The following is a 27,105-nucleotide window of genomic DNA, read 5'->3' on the forward strand; positions in this document are numbered from 1 at the left end:
AAAGCGTCCAAGGCCTTTGTTGTCATCGTAACCATGGCGCTTGGCGTAGCCAAAGACAACCCTTATTAGTTTTTTGGCGTTTGGGGTCCAGGTGTTTTTGGATGTGCGTTGTATTCCTTTGCGGTATGCAGCCAGAAGCCCCTTCACGCGAGCAAGGATTTCGGAATGCATGCGTCGGAGCAGCATTCACTACATATAGTCTATGACTCTATGGTGAGTATGGAACTACGAGGTCTGAATTTCCATGTGCACGTGAGTCTGACAATGCCCATAGCATCATCCCGCCATGGCTTAGCCGCTAGAACAAGGTGCTACATGTCTCAGAAACCTCCAACTAGAGTAACTAACTTCGCGGCCCTCGCAGGCTTCAGGTCTGAAAGTGAAATGTCTGCCAGAGATACCTGACCACGGACCATGCTTGTGTAATAGCATGCGTCGAACTCACACATGAGACCAGAGACCTAGACACTAGACAGAGTGTCAGGACCACACGGCTGTTGGTTGCTGCGAGGTGTAGTGTCGTCTCCCGTCTGTTGACCTCCCAGTACTGCAGTGTGCGTATTGCGTAAATCTACTCATCTTCGACTTCGGACATTTCAAACGGGCAGAGAAGAAGACGGAGATCCTTTCTCTATGCTGTGAGCACACACGTAGATTTACTGCCGTACTGGGGACTTTGGCGAGTTGACATAGAATGTCCTTCGAGAGCGGAGAGGGGAGAAAGAGGACGTAGTAACGGTTGGTAAGCAGATAGTTACCGAACACCGTCCACCATTCAGTATTGTGCGGAGAAAAGTCGGGAAAAGAGAGGTGGAGTACACCGATATCTGGTCGACGGCATGCCAGTTGGGTCTGGTTAGTTTTCAGTCCTGCCTGCGGGTAAACCAGTCGGTGACGACATAGTCATTGCGAGCATGCCGGAGAAGCAATGAAGAGTCAAAGTGGAGGTAGGTCACCGATGAAACGCTGTGCTATGCGGTTGTTATGTCCCCACCTGAATGCTGCATGGCCGCTGCAGTTATGATAGATAACTGACTGACTGAGGGTTAGCAAGCGACCTGGGCAACTAATTACTTACTTGCTAGCACTGGGCATTGATCGACATACAAGACGAACATGAATTTACACCTTGCGAAGTCTCAAGATGAAGCAGCTTTACTGGCGATTGGAAGTAGAACTCCACATTCCAGACGGAGAGAAACAGGGAACCATTGTGGCATTGGCAATACAAACCTGCATAACCATAGTCCGACGTCGGACTGTTTCAGTGGATGGATTTGAATGGTCATTATAACTTCATGCCTCGGAATCCCCAGTGGCGGCTAGTGTAGACATTCATCAACCCTTTCTGAAGTAGATTTAGTACACGATCATGCAGCCTTCCTCAGGCAAAGCGCTGATGTCAAGCGCATTTTGTCGTCTCTGAACTGGGTTTGGAGCTTGGACCCTTAATGGCCTTATATTGATGAGCATGCATCCACAGTACTGGAAGACACCAACCACAGTTTAATAGTTGCCACAGTGGCTAGCAAACTCTGTTGTGTAACGTTATCAATGATAAGAATCACCGTTCTATAATCTCTACAGATTCTGTTGATGGAGGGCGGCTGGCAGAGGATGCTGTCGATGCTGTGTTCACCGACCCAATGGATGGCTGGGAGAGGGCAGTGACATCAAATGGCATACCCTACTTCATCAGGTAACGTGTAGATCGACTAGCATGCAATCACAACAGAACAGTATGCTCAGCACATACCGGTATCATCGTGGTACACGGAAGGTGCCATGCACTGTATACGAGTATTACTAACGTTGCAACGAAATTGTATCTGAGCTGTATTAGGTGCCCTTCCAACTTGAGGCACCGATTCCACTGAATCCTTTCATGCCAATCATGCAGTGCAATTCTTTGGCATAGTGGGTTAATGAGGTTAATGTCAGCTAGAAGCTATCTTGCACATGCACAGGGTACAACCGGCCTGGGAGCCAATACTACGGTCTCAACAGCGAATAGAACTCAGTTCTCATTGAAGCTGTGTTGATTGACCTGATGTGATAATGAGACTATACAATGTAGCTGCACAAGCTTCTGCATTGTGCGGCTTCTTCGCCTTGTTCCATTAGGACTTGTTTCTTACTACCATCCATGATTACTTGGCTACTGCAAATCCCTTGTGTGTTTCCTATGTTGTTGCTTGCGCACTCAGCCACGGAGCAGAGACTACAACATGGGATCACCCATACATGACGAAGACTCTCCGTGCCCTCGGTAAGTACATCCCTGTGTGCAGCTCTACTGGGTGCTAGGCACACAGTGTGATGCAGTACTGTGAACATGTAGTGATGAGGCTGTGTGTCTGCAGAGGCTGTACTCGGATGTGTTTTATACATCATGACGTCATGGTCTCACAGGGAGTGCATATGCTTGCATTTGCCATGTTGTGCTGTTTGTCATCAACTGTGTGTATTCTCGTATACAGTCAACTTTGCTTATAACGACACTCGACGGGGCATCAGAAAAGTGTCCTTATTCGCGAAGTGTCCCTGTACCCGAAGTCTCATTATAATATGATTGTATTGCAGTTAGATGGGACCTTTGCTCTGGGCATGGAAACTCTGTCGTTAGTCGCGAATTGTCGTTATATCCACGGTCGACGGTTATTAGCGAAGTTGACTGTGCGTGCTATGTGTGCTATGTGTACAGAGGGTCTGAATGCTATCAAGTACGCAGTGTATCGGATGGCAATGAAGTTGAGATCTGTACAGAAGACGGCCGGCTGTAAGTAACTTAGCACTGCCCACAGTTACCTGGTCATTGTATTGTTGCCGGCTTGTATCCGTATCATGTGGAACTCGACTCATCATGTAACTTAGGATGCAACCTGCAGTAGACAATATTGCTGTAAGGGTCAGAGCTAATGTGCATTGGTCAATGGCCCGGCAAACTTGGACCAATTAACACGGAGTCAACACGTTGCCACAACAATGCCATGACTGTACACGAGGGCAGGGGTGTTGCACAAATGGACCAAGGTGAGCAATTCACATGACCAGCAAAATTTTATAAGTTATGTCATGACTGTATGCCATGCCTATACAATACGGTCATGTACTTGATGATAGGATGTTGGCAGTTTGTGCTCATTGACTGTTCTGTCACCTCGCCCCTTCTTTTACAGTGGATCACGTGACGTTGGCCTGTGTTGAAGAGGCGCTGCACAACAGTGGCGTCAGGCCTGGCAAAGTGTCGTGGAACTCCACCATTGCGGTGTCAGATGCGGAGACCGTGATCGGTAACATTTTCAAGATGGTGAAGAGCAAGTCGGCGCAGCAGGTTATGGACATCGCACAGTGCACAGACCTGGCGCTAAACTGGGTTCTAAACACTTATGACAGGTAACATGCCATGTGAAAGCTCCGACTGGTATCAATGATTATGCTGGAAATTGGTACATAAGTTGATTCACTGCCATGGGTAATTTTGTTAAATGGGAAGTTTTGCATTCCTCCTGGAGTTGCTAGTTCATCTTGAGTCACTGGCATATTTTCACGGATCGCTTTTATTGTACTACTGTGAGCAGTCCGCCACCATGTCATGTGACATCTGTATTGTTCTGTATGTGCACGTGTGTATGATTGCTTGTACAGCGGTCGGACGGGTCTGCTACATACCCTGTCTCTTGTCACTGGCATCATACTGCTGTGCAAAGGCAAGCTGGCAGATAAGTACCAAGGTAAGGAGATGCATGACTTCCAGCATTCCAGCTCTGTATTTGCAACACTGCTAATTTGGGAAAGAGCAAATGAAAGATTTTGATTGCCTTGGGTTTGGGACTTTTGTCTCTTATTCGGTGACTATGCTGGTCTTATGCCATTGCCAGTTCGAACATGTGTGGTTGTCGCGCATGGTTGCAGGCAGGTGTATGTTTGCATGCACAAGAAATACAGAGAGAGAGAGAGAGAGAGAGAGAGAGAGAGAGAGAGAGAGAGAGAGAGAGAGAGAGAGACGAAGAAAGAGATAGTGTCCCCAGCGAAGTTCATGTTCCAACACTAATTCTTTATCATGATTGTCCTCCATGAAACTGACACAGCGCGACTTGTGTGCATAACTGTCGTCTTGCATTGTAGCTCTCATAGCACATATTGGCGGTGGGAAAGATAGCCTGACTCGTGCAGACTGTGAGAAGTTTCTTCAGGACTGCCTGCAGGTAAGCACGGAGTATTAGATGACTATACATGCAGCATGCGATGTCATGTATTCATGGACGGTTTGGATACATGGCAAGTACATATGGGTCACGGGTTCACTAAGCTGCAGAGCTTGCTTTCTCAATGGACTCAGCGGTCGACTATGGTAAACTAAAACATGTCCAATTTTCCCAGTGAGGCATCATCTTCAACAGTCTTTTCTTGTGCATTTCATCCAGTAGATCACACAAGACAAATCAGAGGCTTCATGTAGTTTTTGCCTTGAATTGCTACACGCACCACACCATATTCATTGTCGTTACACCCATCTACACCCGGATGACTCAGGGGCGTCACACACGGTACGACCACTACGACCATGGTCGTACCACTTTTCGTCCAGGATGGTCCACCCAATTCATCCGAAAAAGCAATAAAAAAATTCAAGGATCTTCGGACTTGTACAAAACATCGCAACTGTTACTTTCATTGCAAGGAGCATACAGACTTGATGCCTAGCACTAGCAGCTACCAGGGCTACGCCCAAGACTCCAGGCGGCTATCCATTACGATAGGCGGTTGGAGTCACGGTTAGAGATAACCAGACGATGGATTCCTCACGGACGCATTCACTGCAAACTTGACGGAAACAGAGCTGAGCTGGCGGCGATCACTGGGTCCAGAACTAAAATTTTCCAAGATCTACCATGTTACAATGGCGATCAGCACGTCAAGAGACACTACATGTATGTCACTTGTCAGCTACAACATAATAATTATGTTCTTACTCGAACATGCCTCCGGATAGCACACGACTCGTTGTTTTAGAAGACTGTATTATAATGTTTTACTCTGACTCTGATCGAAATCATCTTGCAGTACAAAGGCAAGTTCTGCCTCTCTCGAAGCAGAAGCGGAGATTCAAAAACATTCAAATCAAAAGATCGCGCGAAAGCAGTGTACGCGACTACGCGCATCAGACGTGAATACAACATGAGAAGTGAAAGCAGTGTACGCGACTACGCGCATCAGACGTGAATACAACATGAAGAATGAAAGCAGTGTACGCGACTACGCGCATCAGACGTCAGCTGACGTGAATACAACATGAGGAACGAATGCGTAGTAGTATGATAATGCACAACAGTACAACAAGCAGTACTGATAGACACATAAAACGGAGTGGCTCTGTACCATTATCAGTGGGCTGGATATAGACTGTACATATCCCCCTTCCTGCTCGAATGGCATGGTGGAAGGAGAATGATCAATGAGAGCAGAACTAAGATTAGAGAGATCATTGATGTAAACAGGAGAAAGAGAGAGAGAGAGAGAGAGAGAGAGAGAGAGAGAGAGAGAGAGTTTACTTGGCAGGCACCTCCGGCTCTACCTCAAGTGGAACCAGCAAGTTGGTCGGACGCCGATACGTTTTGCCTTTGACGAGGATGTCCACCACACGCACGAGACCGTCTGCTCCGGGGAAAACGTCCACCACTTTGCCGAGAGGCCACATTCCACGGGGCGTGTCCTGTGCCATGTACAATACCATGTCGCCAACCGTTATGTTGCGACTGCGCGTTCTCCAACGTTGTCGGATATTAAGGGTGGGCACAAATTCCTTCAGCCAGCGTTGCCAGATGTGGTCCACAGCAACCTGCACAGCTTTCCACCGTCTCTGCGGGTGTGCTGGTGTCATAGAAGCTTGTGCCGCTTCTATGGCCGTTTCCACCTGAATGTGGCCAATGAGGAACTGCTGAGGTGTCAACGGGGCGAGATCATCAGCATCTGATCCAACTGTAGTCAGTGGCCGGCTGTTTAACAGGGCCTCTGCCTGAACAAAGGCAGTTTGCAGTTCTTCATCAGTGAAGTTAGCAGAATGCAGTATAGCAAACACTGCTCGCTTGGCTGACCGGACAAGCGCTTCGAAGAAGCCGCCATGGTGTGGTGCCCGGGGCGGGTTGAACGTCCACGACGTGTGCTGTGTCGCTGTACGGGTGACCACTTGACCTCGGTCAATAGCTTGAAGGGCATCACGCAGCTCACGTTCTGCACCCACAAAATTTCTGCCGTTGTCTGACACTACCAGACGTGGTGCTCCGCGGCGCTTACAAAATCGGTCAAAACACATCAGGAAGCCTTCAGTGGAGAGGTCATAGGCCATCTCTAAATGGCATGCTCGTGTCTCCTGACATGTGAAGAGGCAGATATAGCGCTTCAATTGTGAGCGTCCACGACCTTGACGGGTTAGGAATGGGCCTGCGAAGTCCACTCCAACATGCTGGAAGGCCTGCTTCGTCATAGCAACTCGAGCGGCAGGAAGTTGGCCCATGAGCTGGTCTGCAGGCTTCCTCCACTGCCGAATGCAGCCATTACATCGTAGGCGATGCGATTTGATCGCTTGTTTGCCTTTGATCAGCCAATACGAAGTTGTCAGGTTGGCCCACAGATGATTCGTGCCGACGGCATGGTGGGTTTTGCGATCCTCATTGGCAATGATGAGGTCAGATACTGGATGCCGATACGGCAGTATCAGTGGCTGCCTCGTACCTTCCGACATTGCTGATGCCTGCTCCAGCCTGCCTCCAACGCGTAGTACAAATGGCCGTTCAGCGGTGTCTAGGACTGGATTGAGCCGGAGCAAAGGGTCTGAGGGCTTAACACTTTTCTCCCGCTGTAAGGTCGAAATAGTGGCCGAGTAACACTCCTGCTGGGCAACGCTGATCCAGTGCCGTTCTGCTCGCTGTATTTCAGTTGCCGACAGTTCGGGAACTGCTACATTCTCTGCCGACGACACAGCTACACGAGAGACCGCATCACTGCCCTCAGGTTCTTCCCCCTTCTTGGCACCTCGGCAGTTTGAGGAGAACCGGATTATCCAAGCCGTGACACGCTTCAGTCGGTTCCAGGATGAAAAGTTCTCGGGACGCAGTCTAGATGCCGTGGCTTCGGCGACAAACGTCAACGCTTGGTGTCGCTTAGTTTCTCCTAGAAGCTTGCTTGGGACGGTGATATCGCGTTGCGGCCACTCGGTCGATGGCTTGGACAGAAACTCTGGTCCTGTCCACCATGTGCTGCTCGTTGCTAGCGAGGTGGCTGGCATTCCTCGTGTGGGTAGGTCTGCCGGGTTGATCTTACCGGGCACATGTTGCCATTGCAGGGGTGATGTGGCACGTTGAATCTCCGAGATTTTTACACCGATATCTGTGCTGAATCGTCGGCTGTGGGATCTCAGCCAGTACAACACATTGAGGCTGTCCGTCCAGAAACGATGCTCCGTCAATGGTATCTTCAACGCTGCTTCCAGCTCTTTACTTAGCTGTACTCCAAGGACTGCTCCTTTCAGCTCGAGCTTCGGGATACTTAGCTTCTTGATAGGAGTTGGCCGTGACTTAGCGAATGCCAGTGTCACCTTCACGCGTCCGTCTGGATATTCAGTACGGACGTAGCAGGCTGCTGCTGTAGCTGCATCCGATGCATCGACGAACGTGTGAACTTCCGTCTTCACGCAGGTTGGATCCGCATCGGTGTACTTGAAACATCGGTCAGCGTGGATCTGTGCCAGGTCGGGTAACTCTGATAGCCAGCGCTTCCAACGAGCCGTGTCGTCGTCATTCAGCGGCTCGTCCCAACCATATCCAGCGACACATGCCTCCTGAAACAGTACTCGTGCACGCATCGTGAACGGTGTGAGCTGACCTCTTGGATCGAAGATCATTGCCATCTGTCGTAGAACGTATCGCTTGGTTAATTGCTGGGACGCCTCTAGTGCCTTATATCGGAAGGTAAATACGTCCTTGTCAGCAAGCCACATGACGCCCAGGGTCTTAGACGACGGTAGAGTGCAGTGCTGGTTACTGTTGACATCCAGGGACACCTGCGGGGCTCTGTCGGCTTCTGGCACGGACTCAATCACCTCGGTAGAGTTGCTTAGCCACTTGCGAAGCTTGAAACCACCAGACTGTAGTAGCTGTGTCAGTTGTTGCTGGGCATCTATTGCCACAGAAGCTGACTGGAAGGAGTCCAGAAGATCGTCAACATAGAAGCTCTCCTCGACCACTTGGACAAGGTCGTTGCTGCGCATCGAGTCGGTCGCGAAATCTTGTGCTGTTTGCAGTAGAGCCTTGCCGGCGAGATAGGGCGATGCTCTTAGGCCGAAGACCAACCGGTTAAACTCATACACTTGCATATCATCGTCTGGGCTGGCACGCCACAGAAACCGAGTGAATCGCCGATCTTCTTCTTTGAGCCCTACTTGCATAAACATCTCACTGATGTCGGCAACGAGAGCTACTGGTTCAGCAGAGAACCGCAACAGGATGCGAACGATGTCGTTCTGTAGGCGTGGTCCCGTGTGCATTTCTGCGTTGATGCTGCGACCTTTCCAGACGGCAGCGGCGTCAAACACAACACGAACCTTGCTGGTGCTCTTGTCCTCCCGGACGATTGGGAAGTGTGGCAGGTACCACTGGTGCTGGCAGTCTGCTGCGGCGATGGCTTCAGGCACAATCCGGATGTACCCTTTCTCCAGATGTGCTGCAAGGACGCGGTGATATTCTGCCTGGATCGCTGGCTTGGCTGAAAGGGTCTTTTCTAGACCTCTCAAGCGCTGTTCAGCTTGAGCGCGGTTTGATATGATGTTCGGACCAGTTGGGCGGATCCAGGGAAGACCGATTTCGTACCGCTGCCCATCATGGCGCATGGTAGCCGTGGCCAGTTCCTCCGCTTCACGTTCTGCTGGTGTGCGGTATCGCTGGTCAGCGTTCACAACACCAATGGACTCAGTGTCCCATAGGTTGAGGACGAGCTCATCCAGACGCGGTTCTGTGCCAGAGGAGGTCATCTCTGATCGTACAGCGGCAGTGGCACAGTTCGTGATGATAGGCTGGGACCTCTCGGTGCTTGTACCTGTGGGGCCATAGCAAACCCAACCGAGCGGGGTCCGACGGGCAATCGGCGCATCATCGGGGCCTCGTCGCTCTTCCAGCGCTGTGTGGAGTGGCGCAGCATCCACGCCAATCAGCAGACCAATGTCGCCGGTGTCCATAGTTGGGAATGGTATGTCGTGCAGATGCGTCCAGGCATCTTGGTGTTGACTCCAGTCGACGGCCACTGTGTCGGCTGTGACACATGGCAGAACCCAAGCGCTGATCTGGTGGGTCAAGCTGCTGTCTGTACTTTGAATGGTCACCGGTGCGCGTCGGCGCATGGCCTCCATCTGGCTGCCACCAAGTGTGGTCACTTGGAGCGGTTCCGGATCTCCAGTCAAGCCGATAGCTTCAGCCACTGCGGCTTTGATATATGTGCTGGTGGATGCAGGATCAAGTAGTGCTCTGCATACGGTTTCTTGACTCCCGTTGCGAACTGTGACCGGGACTGTCATGAATGATATGGCAGGGAGAGACGTTCGTCGTGGTTGCGAGCGGCACACATGCAGAACTTGCTCCTTGACAGGTACCTTGCCCTGACTGTTACTGCTATTAGACTGCTTCTGCTGAAGCTTGTTGCTGCTGAACTTGTCGAAATGCAGCAGTGCATGGTGCTTGCCGTTGCACTTTGCGCAGGTGGACCCGCTACAGGACATGCTACGGTGGCCAGGTCGCAAGCAGCAAATACAGAGAGGTGTGGGTTTCACTAAATCCCAGCGTTCTCGTACCGACATTGCTGTGAAGGCGGGGCACTGGCTCAGGAGATGATTACCGTCACACTTGAAACATGCATTGGGAGTCTCCGCTGGCTTACCCCTCGAGGCATGGAATGCATGTTGGGTTTGACCTGAGCTGGGCGCTCTGCTGCTGTGGGCGTCGTACGGCTTGCGGGTAGATGCTGTGGCGGCCTCTCTGGGAAGTGCGAGGCGCGCATCCACCTGCTGCGCTCTGTGCACCTGCTTCAGCAGCCAGGTAGACAACACCTCCGCATCACAGCTCTGGTCATCATACCGATCCAGGAATCGGGACAGCATCCGTCTTGGGAGCTTCTGAGACACTGCTATGTACAGTTCGCGTCCGGGTACGACGTTGGCCGTTTTCAGGTTAAGCAGAACGTTTCTCAGCTTCACTGCAAGTCGTTGCAAAGCTGTTGTGTCATCTTCCCGAGAGATCCGGGGACTGGCCAATAGTTCCTGCTGTTGCCGTTCCAGCTCCCGGTTGTCGCCGCCAAACCACTGGTCGAGCTCCTTCAGCACGGCACTGTATGCCCCAGGGCCGTCCAGAATACCACTGACAAGTTCTTCAGCCTTCCCACCATCCAGCGCCTCACGCAGCCGTGCCATCTTATAATCCTCCGTTGACATGAGGTCGTCGTCTACGAGACGCATGAATCGCTGGCGCCATCGAAGATAGCTCTCCTGTTGGCCATTGAATTTGGGCAGTTCCAGCGGCTTTATCTGGAACTGCGGAATACCAACATACCCAGCACTGTGTGGCACGCTGTTTACCCAGTTCTGAACGTATCGTGCAGATGCAGTGGGATCCTCTGGACCATGTGGACGGGTGGCTGGATTCTGTGCGCTCACAGACCGGTGTGGCGCATCAGAGTCAAGGTGCGTTCTACTGGCTGCACCAGCCTTTGCTGGCTTGAAGCTCCTGGCTGCAGCATTCATGATAGGTGGACGCTTGGCCTGTACACGGTGTACAGGAGGCTGTGGCGGTGGTCTGGCAGGTCTTGTCAGCTCAGACTGGGGTGCGACAGTTACTGCAGGTCGGACACAATCTCCTCTGTCAGTGTCACTGTGATTGCTCAAACTAACGTTGCTGCGTCTTTGGCTGTCAGACTCCACTTCCTGCACTGACTGCTCATCCGCAGCGTTCATATATCCAGAACTGCAGTTGGAGATCGAGAGAGCACCGCTACGATTTGAGCGCACACTTGCAGTTGAGGAGCGATGTGAGCTACGTTGGCTACTGTCGTCCGGAATACTTTCCTCATCGGAGAGCCTAGCTAGGTCCTCGGCCAACTCCAGCTCCACTAGTCTTTTGTCTTGTTCGAATTTCTTTGCCAGAAATTCCTGTTCAAGACGTAACGTCTTCGCAGCGGCCTGAATCTTCGCTTGTCGTCGTGAGGACGATGTTGCTCTGGACGTACTACTAGTAGGGACTTCAGACCATTTTTTCAAATCGGTTTTCTGTGGCTTATGTTTTGCTTTTTGGATAGGTTAGAGCTTCCTGAGGAGTTTGGTCTTTAATTTTTCTAAATCGGACAAAGGAAACTAAAGTTACAAGCAAAATAGTCATCGCCTATCACCGGATTTGTCCGACAAACGTCCCATACATTTGAGATCAGAGAGATATGTCAAACTGAGAGAACCCACTTTCCTTGGCAACGCATAGCAACCGCACACCAGATCCAAAAACAATCTTGATTCTCCGCATGAAATAGCTGAATAGTATGGTTTACAATGTAGTGGTTAGTAACAGGAGACATTGATAATACAGTCCTGAGATAGCTTCGGACTGTTGGCGTGGTTGGTGTCAAGAAAAGAATGATCACGGAAGAGGCACTGACTAAGCTCAACATGTACATGTACAGGACATTGTATTGGCTGGGGTAATCGTAGCACGCACATCATCATCAGCAGAGATACAGCAAATAGCAACAAGAGTATACAGCACATCTCCCAGTTCGGCACTCTTTCAGCTATTCTTGCGGAGCTCAACCAGATCGAAACAGCATTGGAGACAAGAATCGAGGCATGGACCGAAACAGCCAAGAGCAATTCAATTTGTACATCAGCATCATTTAGCGCAGGGTACTTCTCACTGCTTTCCATACTGTGACTATGGCGGCGCTGCACGGCAAAGTACAAAGAGGAATAATGCAAGAAATAGGTCTTCTGGAAAGTGAAAACAATAAAGATTACCTTCTATCTAGACTAATTCGAGGTCGTAGAATACGAATATCACATTTTCAAGAAGGGGACCCGGACGGATCATATGGTTTCTCACCTTTCCCTTCCATCCGCATACGTATCTCCGTCAAAAATGAACGTAACAGCTCCATTCTTGCTGGTCCCAAACGAAGGCAAGCTCCAACAAGACGAACCGAAACTTTCTCCAACTGTACAAGACTTCCTTCATTTCGAAAAACGGTTCCACATTTCTTTACACGACTTGACATATGACCATCACACGATTTGTGCAGGCGTCGATTTGCACGCTTTTGCCAGTTTTGGGCCATAAAGTCACGTGGTCTGAAGTCCCTACTACTAGTACCTGACCTACTTGATTCTGCGCTTCCTACAGACCTGGCATCTGCCATTGCCGTTTTCCTGGCTGCCAACGAAGGAAATTCGAAGCCTTCTGCCTCATCCCTTGCTGGTGGAATGCCTTTTAATCTTCTGCTTTTTCGAACTCGCTGTTCGCTCTCAGCTCGCTCTGTCTCTAAGTCCGCCATCCGGCTCGAAGGACCATTATGTTCTTACTCGAACATGCCTCCGGATAGCACACGACTCGTTGTTTTAGAAGACTGTATTATAATGTTTTACTCTGACTCTGATCGAAATCATCTTGCAGTACAAAGGCAAGTTCTGCCTCTCTCGAAGCAGAAGCGGAGATTCAAAAACATTCAAATCAAAAGATCGCGCGAAAGCAGTGTACGCGACTACGCGCATCAGACGTGAATACAACATGAGAAGTGAAAGCAGTGTACGCGACTACGCGCATCAGACGTGAATACAACATGAAGAATGAAAGCAGTGTACGCGACTACGCGCATCAGACGTCAGCTGACGTGAATACAACATGAGGAACGAATGCGTAGTAGTATGATAATGCACAACAGTACAACAAGCAGTACTGATAGACACATAAAACGGAGTGGCTCTGTACCATTATCAGTGGGCTGGATATAGACTGTACAAATTATATTCTTTCCACAACGACACCTACCTAGTACCTCTGGCTCCTGACGATCTACTGCAAGCGGATTCGAAAATGCATTACACCCGCGAACGCAGCGCTTGTCAACAGAAAAGGGAAGCGCTTCATTCTCCGAAGCTGAAAAGTGTTTGGACTGCTGCTCCACGGCGGCAGAATATTCTGCAGCTGTTCACCGACACGACCCGCTTCACCTATATTATAACGATTTACGATCGTTTCGTTCCCCGAGTTTTCTGGTAGCAGCAACAAGAATTTCGTCCGCGACGACAGGACGAAAGTCTCTCGAAAAATAAAGTCCTGTTGCCACGAAGACAGAGAAGATTCCGCAAGCGCTTTCTTCTGCTTCCATTGTTGTAGCTCTCCGGTCCACTGGCAGATCTTTCAATCCCACCGAACAAAAACAAAGGATCTTCTTCTCTCCCTAAAAACAACTAAAATAATTACTTCGCGACTGCCCAGGCCGGACGTGTACATAGTGTACGCGACGCGGCAGACTTTTGCAGGACACGACATACGTTTTTGCATAGCCGCTGGCGCTAGACCGCGCAGCACGCTTGTAGTTGTACTTCGAATTTTGCGATTTTTTCGAGGGCAATGGCCCTGAATCATTGAATGGGTTCCATTTGCCTTGCTTGGCTACCTACGATGTACAGAAAATACCAAAAATCCATGAGAAGTACGTGTATGTTTTTGGAGCTGGAGTGGGGTTGTCGAATAAGTGCTAGGGGAACCCTCCTTTGCGGCTGTAGAGCGCTAAAAGGTGGCCTGTTAGCCGAAAAATCCTTATTCCCCCCGGACCCCCGGTCGTACCACTCCCAGCCACCCTGTGACGCCCCTGTTCAGACTGTAAGGTACTGTAAACTGCCTGATGTTTGCGACGTATTCATGTTTGCTAATTTTGCGAGAAGAGCATAACGCAAATACTAACCATCGTTAAAACAAACTTCAACAGTGGGTGTATATGTGTGGCCATAGTGCTCCGCGAACATTTGCCATCGCAAACTCGCTGGTTCTGAGAGACCACAACAATTTAGTGACACAAACATTGGGTGGTTCAGTACAGTATAGGGCTAGCAGTGGTGCCGTTGTGTATCATTGATAGTGCAATGTAGTTATCTCTGTGTTTCTTCTCCAGATCCCTCGCCAGTTTTTTGAAAGTGGTCCATTTGGTGGCACAAACGTCAACATGGCTATCATCAGCCTTATTGAATATGTAAGAAACAGCTAGCAGACAGATTGTTAGGACCAGTTGCAGCTGTGGCATGATTTGTTTTGTAAAGTACTTGTGTGCTACTTGTAAGCATGTAGCTGTATTACCAGTCTTGAACCTGATTTCACCTGTTGTTGTTTTTTGCTACAGATCAATGTTGACGGTAGCACAGTTAACAATGATGATGATTTCAGTGTCAGTGCATTGGACGTGTTGGATTGGTTGCTCGAAGAGCCGCAGACGATAGTCTGGTTGCCAACCATGCATCGCCTTGCGTCCGCCGAGACTGGTACGTCAATAGAGATGTGTCTACCTGTGTGTCAATGTGCAGGCTTGAAGAGCACTCACACTGATGAGGTAATCTGCACATGGTTCTACCTGTGCAAGGCCATGCGGGGAAAGCACTGGGCACCAGGGAACCTGGGGAAAAGGCAGAGGAAAGCGGTTGTCCAACTCCGTGCATTTGCGATCTGTACGATGTTTCCATGTGTATGAACGTACCTGTGTCTGTGCAGTTCGTCATGAAGCAAAGTGCAGCAGTTGCAAGGCGTACCCTATCATCGGCATGAGGTAAGAACGGTTCAACCATACATTCAATCCTACACATGTGCACACTGTGCGGGATCATGTACATAATGTTCATGTACTACCAGGCTGTGAGAAAAAAACAGAGCCAATATGGCTTACCAATGGCATGTACTTGTACTATTTGATAAGGCAGATGATGTACATCTTGACGATTGTTGTTAACCTTATCTGAGCTCTGTTGCAGTGAGTTATTGCCATGCCAATCATGACCAACCGTTTCTCCTATTGTGCTGTAGATATCGCTGCACTAGGTGTGCAAGCTACGACCTCTGCCAGGTAAGCAGCACTCGGGCCGTAGTTTGCTAGGTGTCCTGCTGTCATAAGCTGAGTTGGACTGTGCAATGTGTACAGACCTTCTATGGCATAGTGTTGGATGCGGTGGCCGAATTGGCAGTATAATTATACTGTATTATCCTGACTTTAGATGACGACTTAAAGTACCCTGAAAGCATGTGGTCGAATTGGACCTTTCTCTCAAAAGCACTCGGCAAACTACTCCACCTCAAGGCTCACAGTGATCTGTCGGACTGCTATGGGGCTGTGCTGCGCTTAGCAGTGGTTTCTCTCGTGACGTGTTTGTTGCAAAGTTGTCGTTCTGTGCCGTGTGCCTGTATGTAGACCTGCTTCTTTGCTGACAAGGTCTCGCAGAAGCACAAGCAAACACACCCGATGAAGGAGTACTCTATGCTGGTAAGCCTTTTCTCTAAGGCGGCGCTCTTGAAAACGGCTCAGTTCTAGTCGAAGTCCAGTCTGTTCTAGACTCTAAATCTCTCTGATTGAAACTACAAGGTGGCAGATTTCTGGGCTCACATTATCAATGAGGTAGCCCGAAGGCTGTGCCTCCTCCCAATCGACACACATTTCTAAAATAGCATTTTCAGGATGTCACAGTGAAGTAGTGTAAAATGGTGTATTTAATACTCTGTATTACTTATCCAGACAACATCCGGCGAAGATGTGAAGGACCTCCTGTCATTTATCAAGAACAAGCTGTCGACAAAGAAGCGCCGGCAACGTTCTCTGGCCAGGAGAAAGAGCAGCTTTCTGCCACTTCCAGCCAGGACACAAACAGATCTGTAAGTGTCCGCAGGGAAGACTCCGAATTGGTTTGGGTACAGTGATATGTCTTGCTAGGAATCCCATTGAGCCTTGCCGCATCCTTGAAGTCTAACATGGAGCTGTGGATTCACCGTCACCACTTACACTCACAATAGAGGTTATGTCCATGATGTTCCGGTGGCGACTCAGTCAGCAGATTCGCTTATGGGCACTTGTGAGCATGAAGCATTGAATGGCAAAAAGAGGAAGTGAGCGTCAAGTGGTGCATTACTGCGCCTCGGCCGAGCTGTTATGCAACCAGTGTTGTGTAGCATTGGTGAAGCTTAAATGTGTGTGGGCTTTCCGATCCGCATAGTGCTGTTGCGACTGTGAACACATAACACAATAACAATGATGTGTTGTAATATGATGTATGCTACAGAGGAAGAGGAGGACAGACAACACAGAGCTCTGGCAATGCTGCGGATGTACACGGCGATATTCAGAGACTACGACAACGGTAAGTATTATTTTAGTGGTTTCTATTTCATGCTTTTCAGTGTGTGAGACTTCACTCACTCGTTTTCTCTTTCTCTTTCTTCTTCTTTTTAGGAAATTGTGTGTTTCTTGCATGCCTTCGTTTGCTGTTGCTTTATGTCTTCTTTTTGATAGTGCCGCAGGCTGTTGCTAATTTGGATTATTACTGAGTAGTGCCCCCCCCCCCTCCCCTTGGTCTGCCCTGCATCATTATAGACACCCGAGTGCATGTACTAAGCCGCCGGGCTTTGTGCTTTGTGCATCAGTGGTATTTTGGCAGTTTTCACCATCCTTCTTTGCCTAGAATAGCGTTACCATGATTTGTGTCACTGCATAGCGATTGCCTGGAGATATCATGCTGATACCTTGCAAGTCACATATGTGTTGTACATGCTGGTACCATCTCTCAACGGAGCTTTCCAGAGTTTACTATTCAGTGTTGACCCGAGTCTATTTAGCTCCTGGTGTGCAAGGTTGGATTAGTGCAGTAGTGTAATTGAGCGCTGGCACCTAGCACTTAGTTCAGGTTGCCGTGTGAACCGTTTCGTTGGTGCTGCAGTATTCATTTACAGTCTGTAGTGCAGTAATCAGAATGTGTATTTGTCATGTTATTGATCATGTGACCAGGCTGGTTAAGCTGGAGAGTGCAACGCAGCAAGTCAACACTGAAGCAGAGTAAGTGCCTGTTTGTTAGCTCATTCACTTTAGTGACATACAGTCAACTTCGCTAATAACGACTGCGGATATAACGACAATTCCCAAATAACGACAGAATTTCCATGCCCAGAGCAAAGTCCCTGTAGTACCGTAGCCCACGCTTGCCAGAGCAACTGCTTGGTTCCAGAAGATCTGTATTCTGATTCTGCATGATGCGACACTTGGCTTATAACACAATACGGAATGTGCCAAACTCTACACTATAGTATGATGGCGTTAATGCTATAACCTATACTCTACAACCTAACACTGACCACTATGATAGCACTAATCCCAGCACTACATTACTCCCTCTCAATGAAGAAGAGATAAGCAGAAAGGCTAGAAGTATAAGCGAAGAACACAATGAAGGTTGAGCAGAACTTAAGTAACGCAATGTGGTAAATACCAAAGCTCATACAATGTCTAGCGCAGACTGTCCGAATACAGACGGGCCTTCTCTGTAGCTTGATCTGCCGTCCGGAGCGGGTGACTGCTCCATCTATGAAACGGTGGTCCCCGCTGCTGGACGCCACGGGTTCGCAATCAGCAGTGGTCTGTTCGGTCGCCGACCGTTCGGATGTATCTTGGAGCTCAGGATTCTGGGTGACACAAGGCTGATGCGACGCCGGGGGTGAATCCACTGGATGCGGAGGGGTCAACACCGACCTCTGCGCAGAAGACGTATCCTGTCTCGACTCAGGTAATAATGGCATAGGCGGACACTCGACGGGTTTGTGAGGGCTAACGTACTCGCGGACATGCTGCCGGTTTCGGAGTAGGTAGCGGGAGCCATCCGTTACTCCAACCTGACGACCGTACTGACTCACCACCGTCCACGGCCTTGCCGTGTCGCAGTAGCCATCCTGCACCACAACCTTCGTGCCAGGCCTTAGGTCAGGCAGCATGCGTACACCTCGTCGAGAATCGTGATCGTTGGCCATGCCTGCTTTAGCCTTCAACTGATGCTGTGGATTGACGATCATAGGGTCTATACGAGCTGGGATTCTTGTTCGCAGCTGCCGAGAGAACAGTGCTGCGCTCGGTGATGTGCCCAACATCCTGTGACGCGAGCTGCGGATGTCAAACAGCACTTGGTTGAGCCGGCCTGCCGGTACAACGAAACATTCGCATTGGATTGACCTTTCCCCGACGGCAACATCGACATCCGCCATGCCAAGCGTCTTGACTTCGCCGCCATTGTACGCGCGCAGCTTACGATCACTGCAGCGAGTGGGCTGTACCACATCATCCGTCAGGATTGTCCGTGTTGCGCCGGTATCGAGAAGTCCCTCGCACGGCCTGCCATTAACCATGAGCGTCATAATGAATTGACCACTGGCTGCCTTGTCGCTGCAAGCGTGAATCGAATCGTACACAATTCGCGCGGCTTCACTGTCCTCATCCTGCACCGCATGAGCTTTGCTGGAGAGACAGACTGCTGCGAAATGACCTACTTTGCCACAGTCCCGACACCTTACATGTGCAGCCGAGCAAAATTGCTTGCCTTTGGCATGTACACGACCACAGTATTTGCATCCTAGGCTCTTGGTGGACGTCTTCCCCATGGCGCGCGGGTCGCCACTTCCGATTCCACCCGAGACGCTGCCCGAAACTACAGCAGCCAATTCTGGTCCTCTAGGCGCTGATGTCTCCAAGCCTCCTGGACTCGTCCGACTTTCGTATGGCTTGCAGTCGGAGAAAGATGCTTCTAGGGCCACAGCCTTTGAAACGGCATCCGCTAGCGTCAGCTTTGCCTCCTTTAGCAGTTCCCGTCGCAGCTCCTGCGATCGCAACCCTGCAATCAGTTGGTCACGCACCTGTGTGTTGACGACCGAGTCCACGTCTGTCGCTGCAAAGTCACACCACTCCACCTTCTCGCGTAACCGACTAACGAAGGTGGAGACAGATTCATCTGGCGTCTGTTTAATCTGCCGAAACTTGTGCCTTTCAGACGTCGTGTTTCTGGATGGGCGAAAATGAGCACGGACTGCCTCTGTAAGGGCTTTGTATGTATCTCCTGGGTCGTCGTGTGTTGCATCACTTGGAGCGGGAACAACCAGACCCTTGACAATCTTCCTGATCCCAAGACCAGCCAGATTCAAGAAGAGACACTTCTTGTCCTCTGGAGTCGAAACTTGACAGATCTTCATGTAGTCGTTCACATCCTCCAGCCATAGGTCGAAGTCGGCACCCGTGTCTTGTCCGAAGTCAGGATGAAATTCCTTGGGTGGCCGGCCCTTCGCCATAGCGTCCAGATGCTTGACTGCCGGTTCACTGCGCCAATGTAGTACCGTAGCCCACGCTTGCCAGAGCAACTGCTTGGTTCCAGAAGATCTGTATTCTGATTCTGCATGATGCGACACTCGGCTTATAACACAATACGGAATGTGCCAAACTCTACACTATAGTATGATGGCGTTAATGCTATAACCTATACTCTACAACCTAACACTGACCACTATGATAGCACTAATCCCAGCACTACATTACTCCCTCTCAATGAAGAAGAGATAAGCAGAAAGGCTAGAAGTATAAGCGAAGAACACAATGAAGGTTGAGCAGAACTTAAGTAACGCAATGTGGTAAATACCAAAGCTCATACAATGTCTAGCGCAGACTGTCCGAATACAGACGGGCTTTCTCTGTAGCTTGATCTGCCGTCCGGAGCGGGTGACTGCTCCATCTATGAAACGGTGGTCCCCGCTGCTGGACGCCACGGGTTCGCAATCAGCAGTGGTCTGTTCGGTCGCCGACCGTTCGGATGTATCTTGGAGCTCAGGATTCTGGGTGACACAAGGCTGATGCGACGCCGGGGGTGAATCCACTGGATGCGGAGGGGTCAACACCGACCTCTGCGCAGAAGACGTATCCTGTCTCGACTCAGGTAATAATGGCATAGGCGGACACTCGACGGGTTTGTGAGGGCTAACGTACTCGCGGACATGCTGCCGGTTTCGGAGTAGGTAGCGGGAGCCATCCGTTACTCCAACCTGACGACCGTACTGACTCACCACCGTCCACGGCCTTGCCGTGTCGCAGTAGCCATCCTGCACCACAACCTTCGTGCCAGGCCTTAGGTCAGGCAGCATGCGTACACCTCGTCGAGAATCGTGATCGTTGGCCATGCCTGCTTTAGCCTTCAACTGATGCTGTGGATTGACGATCATAGGGTCTATACGAGCTGGGATTCTTGTTCGCAGCTGCCGAGAGAACAGTGCTGCGCTCGGTGATGTGCCCAACATCCTGTGACGCGAGCTGCGGATGTCAAACAGCACTTGGTTGAGCCGGCCTGCCGGTACAACGAAACATTCGCATTGGATTGACCTTTCCCCGACGGCAACATCGACATCCGCCATGCCAAGCGTCTTGACTTCGCCGCCATTGTACGCGCGCAGCTTACGATCACTGCAGCGAGTGGGCTGTACCACATCATCCGTCAGGATTGTCCGTGTTGCGCCGGTATCGAGAAGTCCCTCGCACGGCCTGCCATTAACCATGAGCGTCATAATGAATTGACCACTGGCTGCCTTGTCGCTGCAAGCGTGAATCGAATCGTACACAATTCGCGCGGCTTCACTGTCCTCATCCTGCACCGCATGAGCTTTGCTGGAGAGACAGACTGCTGCGAAATGACCTACTTTGCCACAGTCCCGACACCTTACATGTGCAGCCGAGCAAAATTGCTTGCCTTTGGCATGTACACGACCACAGTATTTGCATCCTAGGCTCTTGGTGGACGTCTTCCCCATGGCGCGCGGGTCGCCACTTCCGATTCCACCCGAGACGCTGCCCGAAACTACAGCAGCCAATTCTGGTCCTCTAGGCGCTGATGTCTCCAAGCCTCCTGGACTCGTCCGACTTTCGTATGGCTTGCAGTCGGAGAAAGATGCTTCTAGGGCCACAGCCTTTGAAACGGCATCCGCTAGCGTCAGCTTTGCCTCCTTTAGCAGTTCCCGTCGCAGCTCCTGCGATCGCAACCCTGCAATCAGTTGGTCACGCACCTGTGTGTTGACGACCGAGTCCACGTCTGTCGCTGCAAAGTCACACCACTCCACCTTCTCGCGTAACCGACTAACGAAGGTGGAGACAGATTCATCTGGCGTCTGTTTAATCTGCCGAAACTTGTGCCTTTCAGACGTCGTGTTTCTGGATGGGCGAAAATGAGCACGGACTGCCTCTGTAAGGGCTTTGTATGTATCTCCTGGGTCGTCGTGTGTTGCATCACTTGGAGCGGGAACAACCAGACCCTTGACAATCTTCCTGATCCCAAGACCAGCCAGATTCAAGAAGAGACACTTCTTGTCCTCTGGAGTCGAAACTTGACAGATCTTCATGTAGTCGTTCACATCCTCCAGCCATAGGTCGAAGTCGGCACCCGTGTCTTGTCCGAAGTCAGGATGAAATTCCTTGGGTGGCCGGCCCTTCGCCATAGCGTCCAGATGCTTGACTGCCGGTTCACTGCGCCAATGTAGTACCGTAGCCCACGCTTGCCAGAGCAACTGCTTGGTTCCAGAAGATCTGTATTCTGATTCTGCATGATGCGACACTCGGCTTATAACACAATACGGAATGTGCCAAACTCTACACTATAGTATGATGGCGTTAATGCTATAACCTATACTCTACAACCTAACACTGACCACTATGATAGCACTAATCCCAGCACTACAGTCCCATCTAACGGTAATACATATAATGAGGCTTCGGGTATAAGGACATTTCGCGAATAAGACCACTTTTCTGATGCCCCGCCGAGTGTCGTTATTCGCAAAGTTGACTGTACCAGCAAGAGTAACTGACATCCTTTTTATAGGCTGACTTTTTTGTTTGTTGCAACTTCCCTGCAAATCTGTAAGCCTCCTGAGGTTGAGTTCTGCATGCTATTTATAATTGTTCGCTTGGTTCAACATGGTACTCTTCTTTCTTTCTTGTTTCAGGGAGGATGATCATCTTCTCACATTACATTTGCTTGGACACAGCCAGGAATTTGACCCAGAACAGGTAGGGAGCAATATCTATGATGCGGTGTATGGCAGGCTAACCAGTATGCAGTTCCGCTGCATGACACGGCTGATGTAAATGTATGTAGAATGTGACCACATCGCGTTTTAAGAAGGATCTTGCATTCAGGCTTGGTGACACATTCTTCATTGAAGGTTCTGTCTCGACTACATGCTCCTGGTCAGTCAGTCAGTACATGGCTCTAGTATGATGCCCTGGACCCCACTACTTGTCTCTCCCTCCTCTTCCCATGATCTCTTTGCTTGTATAGTGAATTGGCCATATTTATCAAACAGTTGCCATGGCGTACCCCCTGACCCCCACCGTTAGGTGCTTCATGTGCCGCTGGGTTTACCGGGTGTTAGCGGCTGTCGTGAGTTCCCTTCGGGACCGGACGCGATAATTTACTTTTACTTTTGGTCATGACAATGCTGTTCCTGCTTGCATTCATTCAAGGCTGCTGAGCTGACAAGGTTGCAAGAAGCAAGTCAGGCACAAGACGGTCTCCATGCTGTGATTGATCAGCTGAATGACGAGAAAAGGTATTGCACTAGCTACCATTCTATTTTTAAAGGAAGTACTGTAAAAGCCATATATATATAACGAAGTGCTAACTCTAACGAGTTAACGAGGAGAAATCTGTCGTTAAAATAGAAATCGTTATACAGAAATCGATACATATACTGTCCTATTGAGCGTTGAGAATGAGTGAGAATCGTTACCTTTGGTACACGTAAACTAGTCACTTTTGGGAAATTGTTATATATATGCGCCTCGTTAGAATAATGGCTTTTACAGTAGTCATCTCTCATATCATTATGTGGTCCAGGCTTTCAAAATTACATCTCTCTTCCTCCAGGTGCATTGCCAAACACAAGTACACGGTTGGCATTGAAAACCGTTGCAGTGTAGTAGCGAGCCTTGATCTTCTGGAATTTTTCTTTCTCTGTCAATCCTCATGAACCAAGACGCATACTGCAGGAGCTCGAGGAGCTTCGAGCATCCAGCGCCCTGCAAACGGATGCTCCTGACGCAGGGTATCTGAGAGCAGACAGGCAGCAACTGCTGGACAGGATAGCACGGCTCGAAGAGCACAATCAAACTCTAGAGGAACAACTGCGACGTCTTAGAGAGCTTCTCCAAATACCAGTAAGGCTAGTTAAAGGGGAAGTGCATCGATTTTTTGAGTATGGTCCAGAAGAAAGACAATTTGATATCGGTTCGAATGGAATATCTCTCGCTTCCATACGATAAGCCAAACTTGCCAAATCGCCAATTGTATACTCACGTTGCCATAGCAACCAGCGCAGTGATGACGTACGAAAGCTAGGCTTAGCTCCACCACAGAGAAGGTCGATCCCTGCAGAATTTGGTCATTTTCAATTGGTTTATTGTATTCACGAAGTGAAAGAAGGGCTGTGTTCAATGCTGTTAGTGCAGTGAACTGTTTGTTAGTAGTCCTCTCGGTTGTGTACTGGGACGTGACACCGACAGGAGAAAGCTGGAGTGCGGAGACACCAGCAGACAAGCGAAAATAGTGACGAACAAAATGCTGAAATCTTGGTTGGGACAAATCAGACGTTCAGCATTTCCCCCAACCAAGGACCATGCAGTTTGCTCTTTCCACTTCCTGAAGATGAATGTGATGCTTCCTGGCGACTCTACTATCTCTCGTAACATCTTCTGAAGCCAGATGAGACGACGGGTGGTGGAGATTGACGAATGAAATAATGTCGTAGGTTTGAAAGTTTGCTGAAAATGTCTCAGGAGAGACGGCGAATTCCAAGCATCTTGTCCTGGAGGAAACCATTTCCTAGGCACAGTCAGCCTAGGGAAATGCATGAGAAGGGCGATAAATAGTTCACGGCACTAACAGCATTGAACACAGCACTTCTTTCACATCGTGAATACAATAAGAAAATTGAAAATGACCAATTTCTGCAGTGATCGACCTTCTCTGTGGAGGAGCTAAGCCTTTCATACGTCATCACTGCGCTGGTCGCTATGGCAACGTGAGCATACAATTGGCGATTTGGCAAGTTTGGCTTATCGTATGGAAGCGAGAGATATGCCATTCGAACCGATATCAAATTGTCTTTCTTCTGGACCCTACTCAAAAAATCGATGCACTTCCCCTTTAACTACAAAAGGTACATTGTGTACATGTGACCCATTGCCTAATCAGACTTTAGGTGCAGGAGGTGTTAGAGGCGTCTTGTTGTAATTAGCACAGTGACAATGAGGGCCGTACCTCTCCTCTCTCTCATCTCCCTCGCCTTTCAAACCCAAGTCCCGTGCCCAATCCCAGATGGGTCTGCTGAGGTTGGAAATCACCCGTTAAACTGGAAATGAACTTGAACTCACGGTCTCATGGTTGGGAGGAGAAGGTTCCATAACCATTCTCCATCCCTTCACCCCCCTCCCATTACATGGTCGTGGAGGAAGATTGCTAAGATATGCTGGGGCAAATACTGCGGCAATAAACACAAGTGTGAAGTATAGGTGTCTCGACTCTACAGTCCATTTCAAAACTATAGACGCGTACCTAGGCAAAAACCGTTATGCCAGCATCTATACCACATAAAATCTGTGATCACTTTGTGCATAAATTTTTCCAAATTGGGCGTCTGTTATCCAATCCTTTAGAAACTATAATGAGAGTAATTGTGGAGCGATCCTGAGCAATATTCCGAAAACTATTCTCAAAAAGGTCCAGCCAAATTTGAAATATTTCAAAAACCCTACGCGTCTATAGTTTTGAAATGCACTGTAGAGTCTGATTCTTTGGAAGGTGGACACAACTGGCGTAAAACAAGTGATGTGGCTGTAAGCTGTGCATACACGTTTACACATGATGCTGGTGATGATTGTGCGGAGGCGATGCAAATGCTCAATGTTGCAATCCAATGCAATGTGTATATGTGCATAGGACTCCTCTACACCACAGCCAGCACCACGGGCAACTCAAACATCAGCGCAACCTGTAACTCAGCCCGTTGCTCAGCCTAGGAGGCACACTGGTGGCGATGGTGGCAGTGTAGCCGTTGACATGGCACAGCCGTCAGCTGCACCACCAAGAACAGCACCACACCAACTGGTTCATCGTCCATCAGCTGCCGGTGTCACACCAGTCGTGTTGGCTGCTACTGATGCAGGACATTACAACAGAACCACTGGTAAGGTTTCAATCATCAAGCAGTATATCCATACATCCACACATCCACACACATCCACACACATCCACACATCCACACATCCACACATCCACACACATACACCTATCATGGTTCTGAACCACCTGTCACGTACAAAAAGATATGGAGCTTCAAATTGGTATATGCTACTAGGAACTAAGGCAGTTCTTGAATGGGCTCATTGGCCTCAGAGAGTCCTTTCCCGACAGCCAACCACTGGGGGGGGGATGTGAGAATGGACATCGACATTGAAGGCATGTGCTTTGCTAGCGAACCACCGTGACTCAGTTCTTGATACAAGCTCTCGTTTTTCAATACGTATGACAGATGCAGATGTACTGCAGAGCCCAGCCCGGTACTATCAACCTATGGCGTCAACCGAACAGCTCGGTCTAATGGATTCTATGCAGCCGGCACGCCAGGCCAGCCACTGGGCTGGTCCAGGCGACCATACACATGCTTCTGCTATCGCTCCTGGCGGTGGAGATGACACTGACCTAGCCAGCGTCGTAGCCATAGCTCTTCGTGACCTGACCATGCCAAAGAGACAAGTCAACGGTATGTTGTCACTCTAATTTTGCCTATAGCTAAGCCGGTTGTTGGCTTTTTGTCCTGTGTTCCGTTTGTAGTGTGCACTACAGTTGACTGGGAACAGTTGCGATTGCACACGCATATGTGTTCCTGGGATGTTGTATTCTTAGCAAAAGTTTATCCTTCAAGGCTACTTTCACACTACAGTAGAACGTTTATTATCCGAACGTCAGCTATCCAAAATGCCTGATCACACCGAATCATAATTAAGGGGACAAGAATAGGTTCTTGCCGTGTTTCCCAACCCACGCACAGCACTACTGCACTAAGTACAACAGGAATGGTGTACAGGATGCTTAACAGCAGGATGTTCAACGGTCAAAACATACCCCATGCCGGCTAACTCCAAGGAGCTGATGTGTGTTCTATTCCTTACTTTTGTAGTACTGCCAAAAGAGAACGAGAAATGAGGAAATGTGTATGCTTTAGATGGATGTGTACCTGTCCCCTCATCCGAATATACTCCTCATTTGAACCCCTGGAGATGGTGTTGTACCACCGAGTGGGTATAACTGTCTACTGTACATGAAAGTCCGCATTTCCATGACAAAAACAGCAATAAACAGTGATGACAACCACAGTCACATTCGGGAATTTATCTGTACAACCATACAACATGAGTCCTGTCTGACGTCTTCCTTTTCTCTTTCGTTTCTTGTTCTTTCTCCCCTACCCTGTCTCTCTCTCTTTGTTGTTGTTGTCGTCGTTGTCGTCATTTTTGTCTTTTTCCAGCTCCAACCATGAGGACAACTGCAGCACAGTCACCCAGCGGACAGGACTTGATCGGACTGAGTGAAATGATTGGGATTGCCATGGAATCCTTGTCGCAAGCAACGGCGACAACCTACAGCATGCATTAGTTTGAAATACTCTGAATAGAAGTAATGATAGTGAAGGGCATCTGAGTGCATCCTGGGCTTCACTGCACGGCTGCCCAGTCGACTTTACAGGGGCAGGCCTATACTGGTAGTTGATACAGATCACATCATTGTTTTCCCTTTAAAATACTACTAATAGTCATTCCTTCAGCAAGCGTGCTATGCAAGCAGCCACTGTTGCTTCCCAAAGTAATAACGGTGTTTGCTATGAGCTGCTGAGAGACAGGTATTGATTCACATCGCAGCATAGAGTGGATATGTGAACACATAACTATGAGAATATAATCAAATATCAATCAAGACACTTG

General features: G+C 49.4%; 1 protein-coding gene and 1 long non-coding RNA gene across 2 annotated transcripts; one reads left to right on the forward strand and one right to left on the reverse strand.

Moving 5' to 3' along the window:
* Positions 1 to 364: 364 nt before the first annotated feature.
* Positions 365 to 27,097, forward strand: LOC135815819 (dystrophin-like). The gene is made up of 21 exons (XM_065329161.1): positions 365 to 947; positions 1,588 to 1,699; positions 2,208 to 2,269; positions 2,705 to 2,779; positions 3,180 to 3,396; positions 3,649 to 3,734; positions 4,129 to 4,208; positions 14,197 to 14,274; positions 14,422 to 14,560; positions 14,787 to 14,841; positions 15,096 to 15,135; positions 15,478 to 15,549; positions 15,799 to 15,935; positions 16,340 to 16,417; positions 17,062 to 17,109; positions 22,071 to 22,134; positions 22,591 to 22,676; positions 23,103 to 23,283; positions 25,064 to 25,310; positions 25,656 to 25,886; positions 26,652 to 27,097. The coding sequence occupies exons 1-21, from the start codon at positions 929 to 931 to the stop codon at positions 26,777 to 26,779; spliced, it is 2,235 nt and encodes a 744-aa protein (XP_065185233.1). The 5' UTR covers positions 365 to 928; the 3' UTR covers positions 26,780 to 27,097.
* LOC135815822 (uncharacterized) lies at positions 11,529 to 12,308 on the reverse strand. The gene is made up of 2 exons (XR_010553324.1): positions 12,129 to 12,308; positions 11,529 to 11,971 (listed from the first exon to the last, which is right to left on the reverse strand). It is a non-coding gene; the product is annotated as an uncharacterized LOC135815822 (long non-coding RNA).
* Positions 27,098 to 27,105: the final 8 nt, after the last annotated feature.

This window comes from Sycon ciliatum, chromosome 4 (genome assembly GCF_964019385.1).
Source record: "Sycon ciliatum chromosome 4, ocSycCili1.1, whole genome shotgun sequence".
NCBI classification, from domain to species: Eukaryota; Metazoa; Porifera; class Calcarea; order Leucosolenida; family Sycettidae; genus Sycon; species Sycon ciliatum.

Excerpts from the sequence above, each read along its gene's own strand:
- LOC135815819 (XM_065329161.1), top strand. Across the intron at positions 15,936-16,339 it reads GCCAGGACACAAACAGATCT|AGGAAGAGGAGGACAGACAA; the intron begins GTAAGTGTCCGC and ends TGTATGCTACAG. Across the intron at positions 25,311-25,655 it reads ACATTACAACAGAACCACTG|ATGCAGATGTACTGCAGAGC; the intron begins GTAAGGTTTCAA and ends TACGTATGACAG.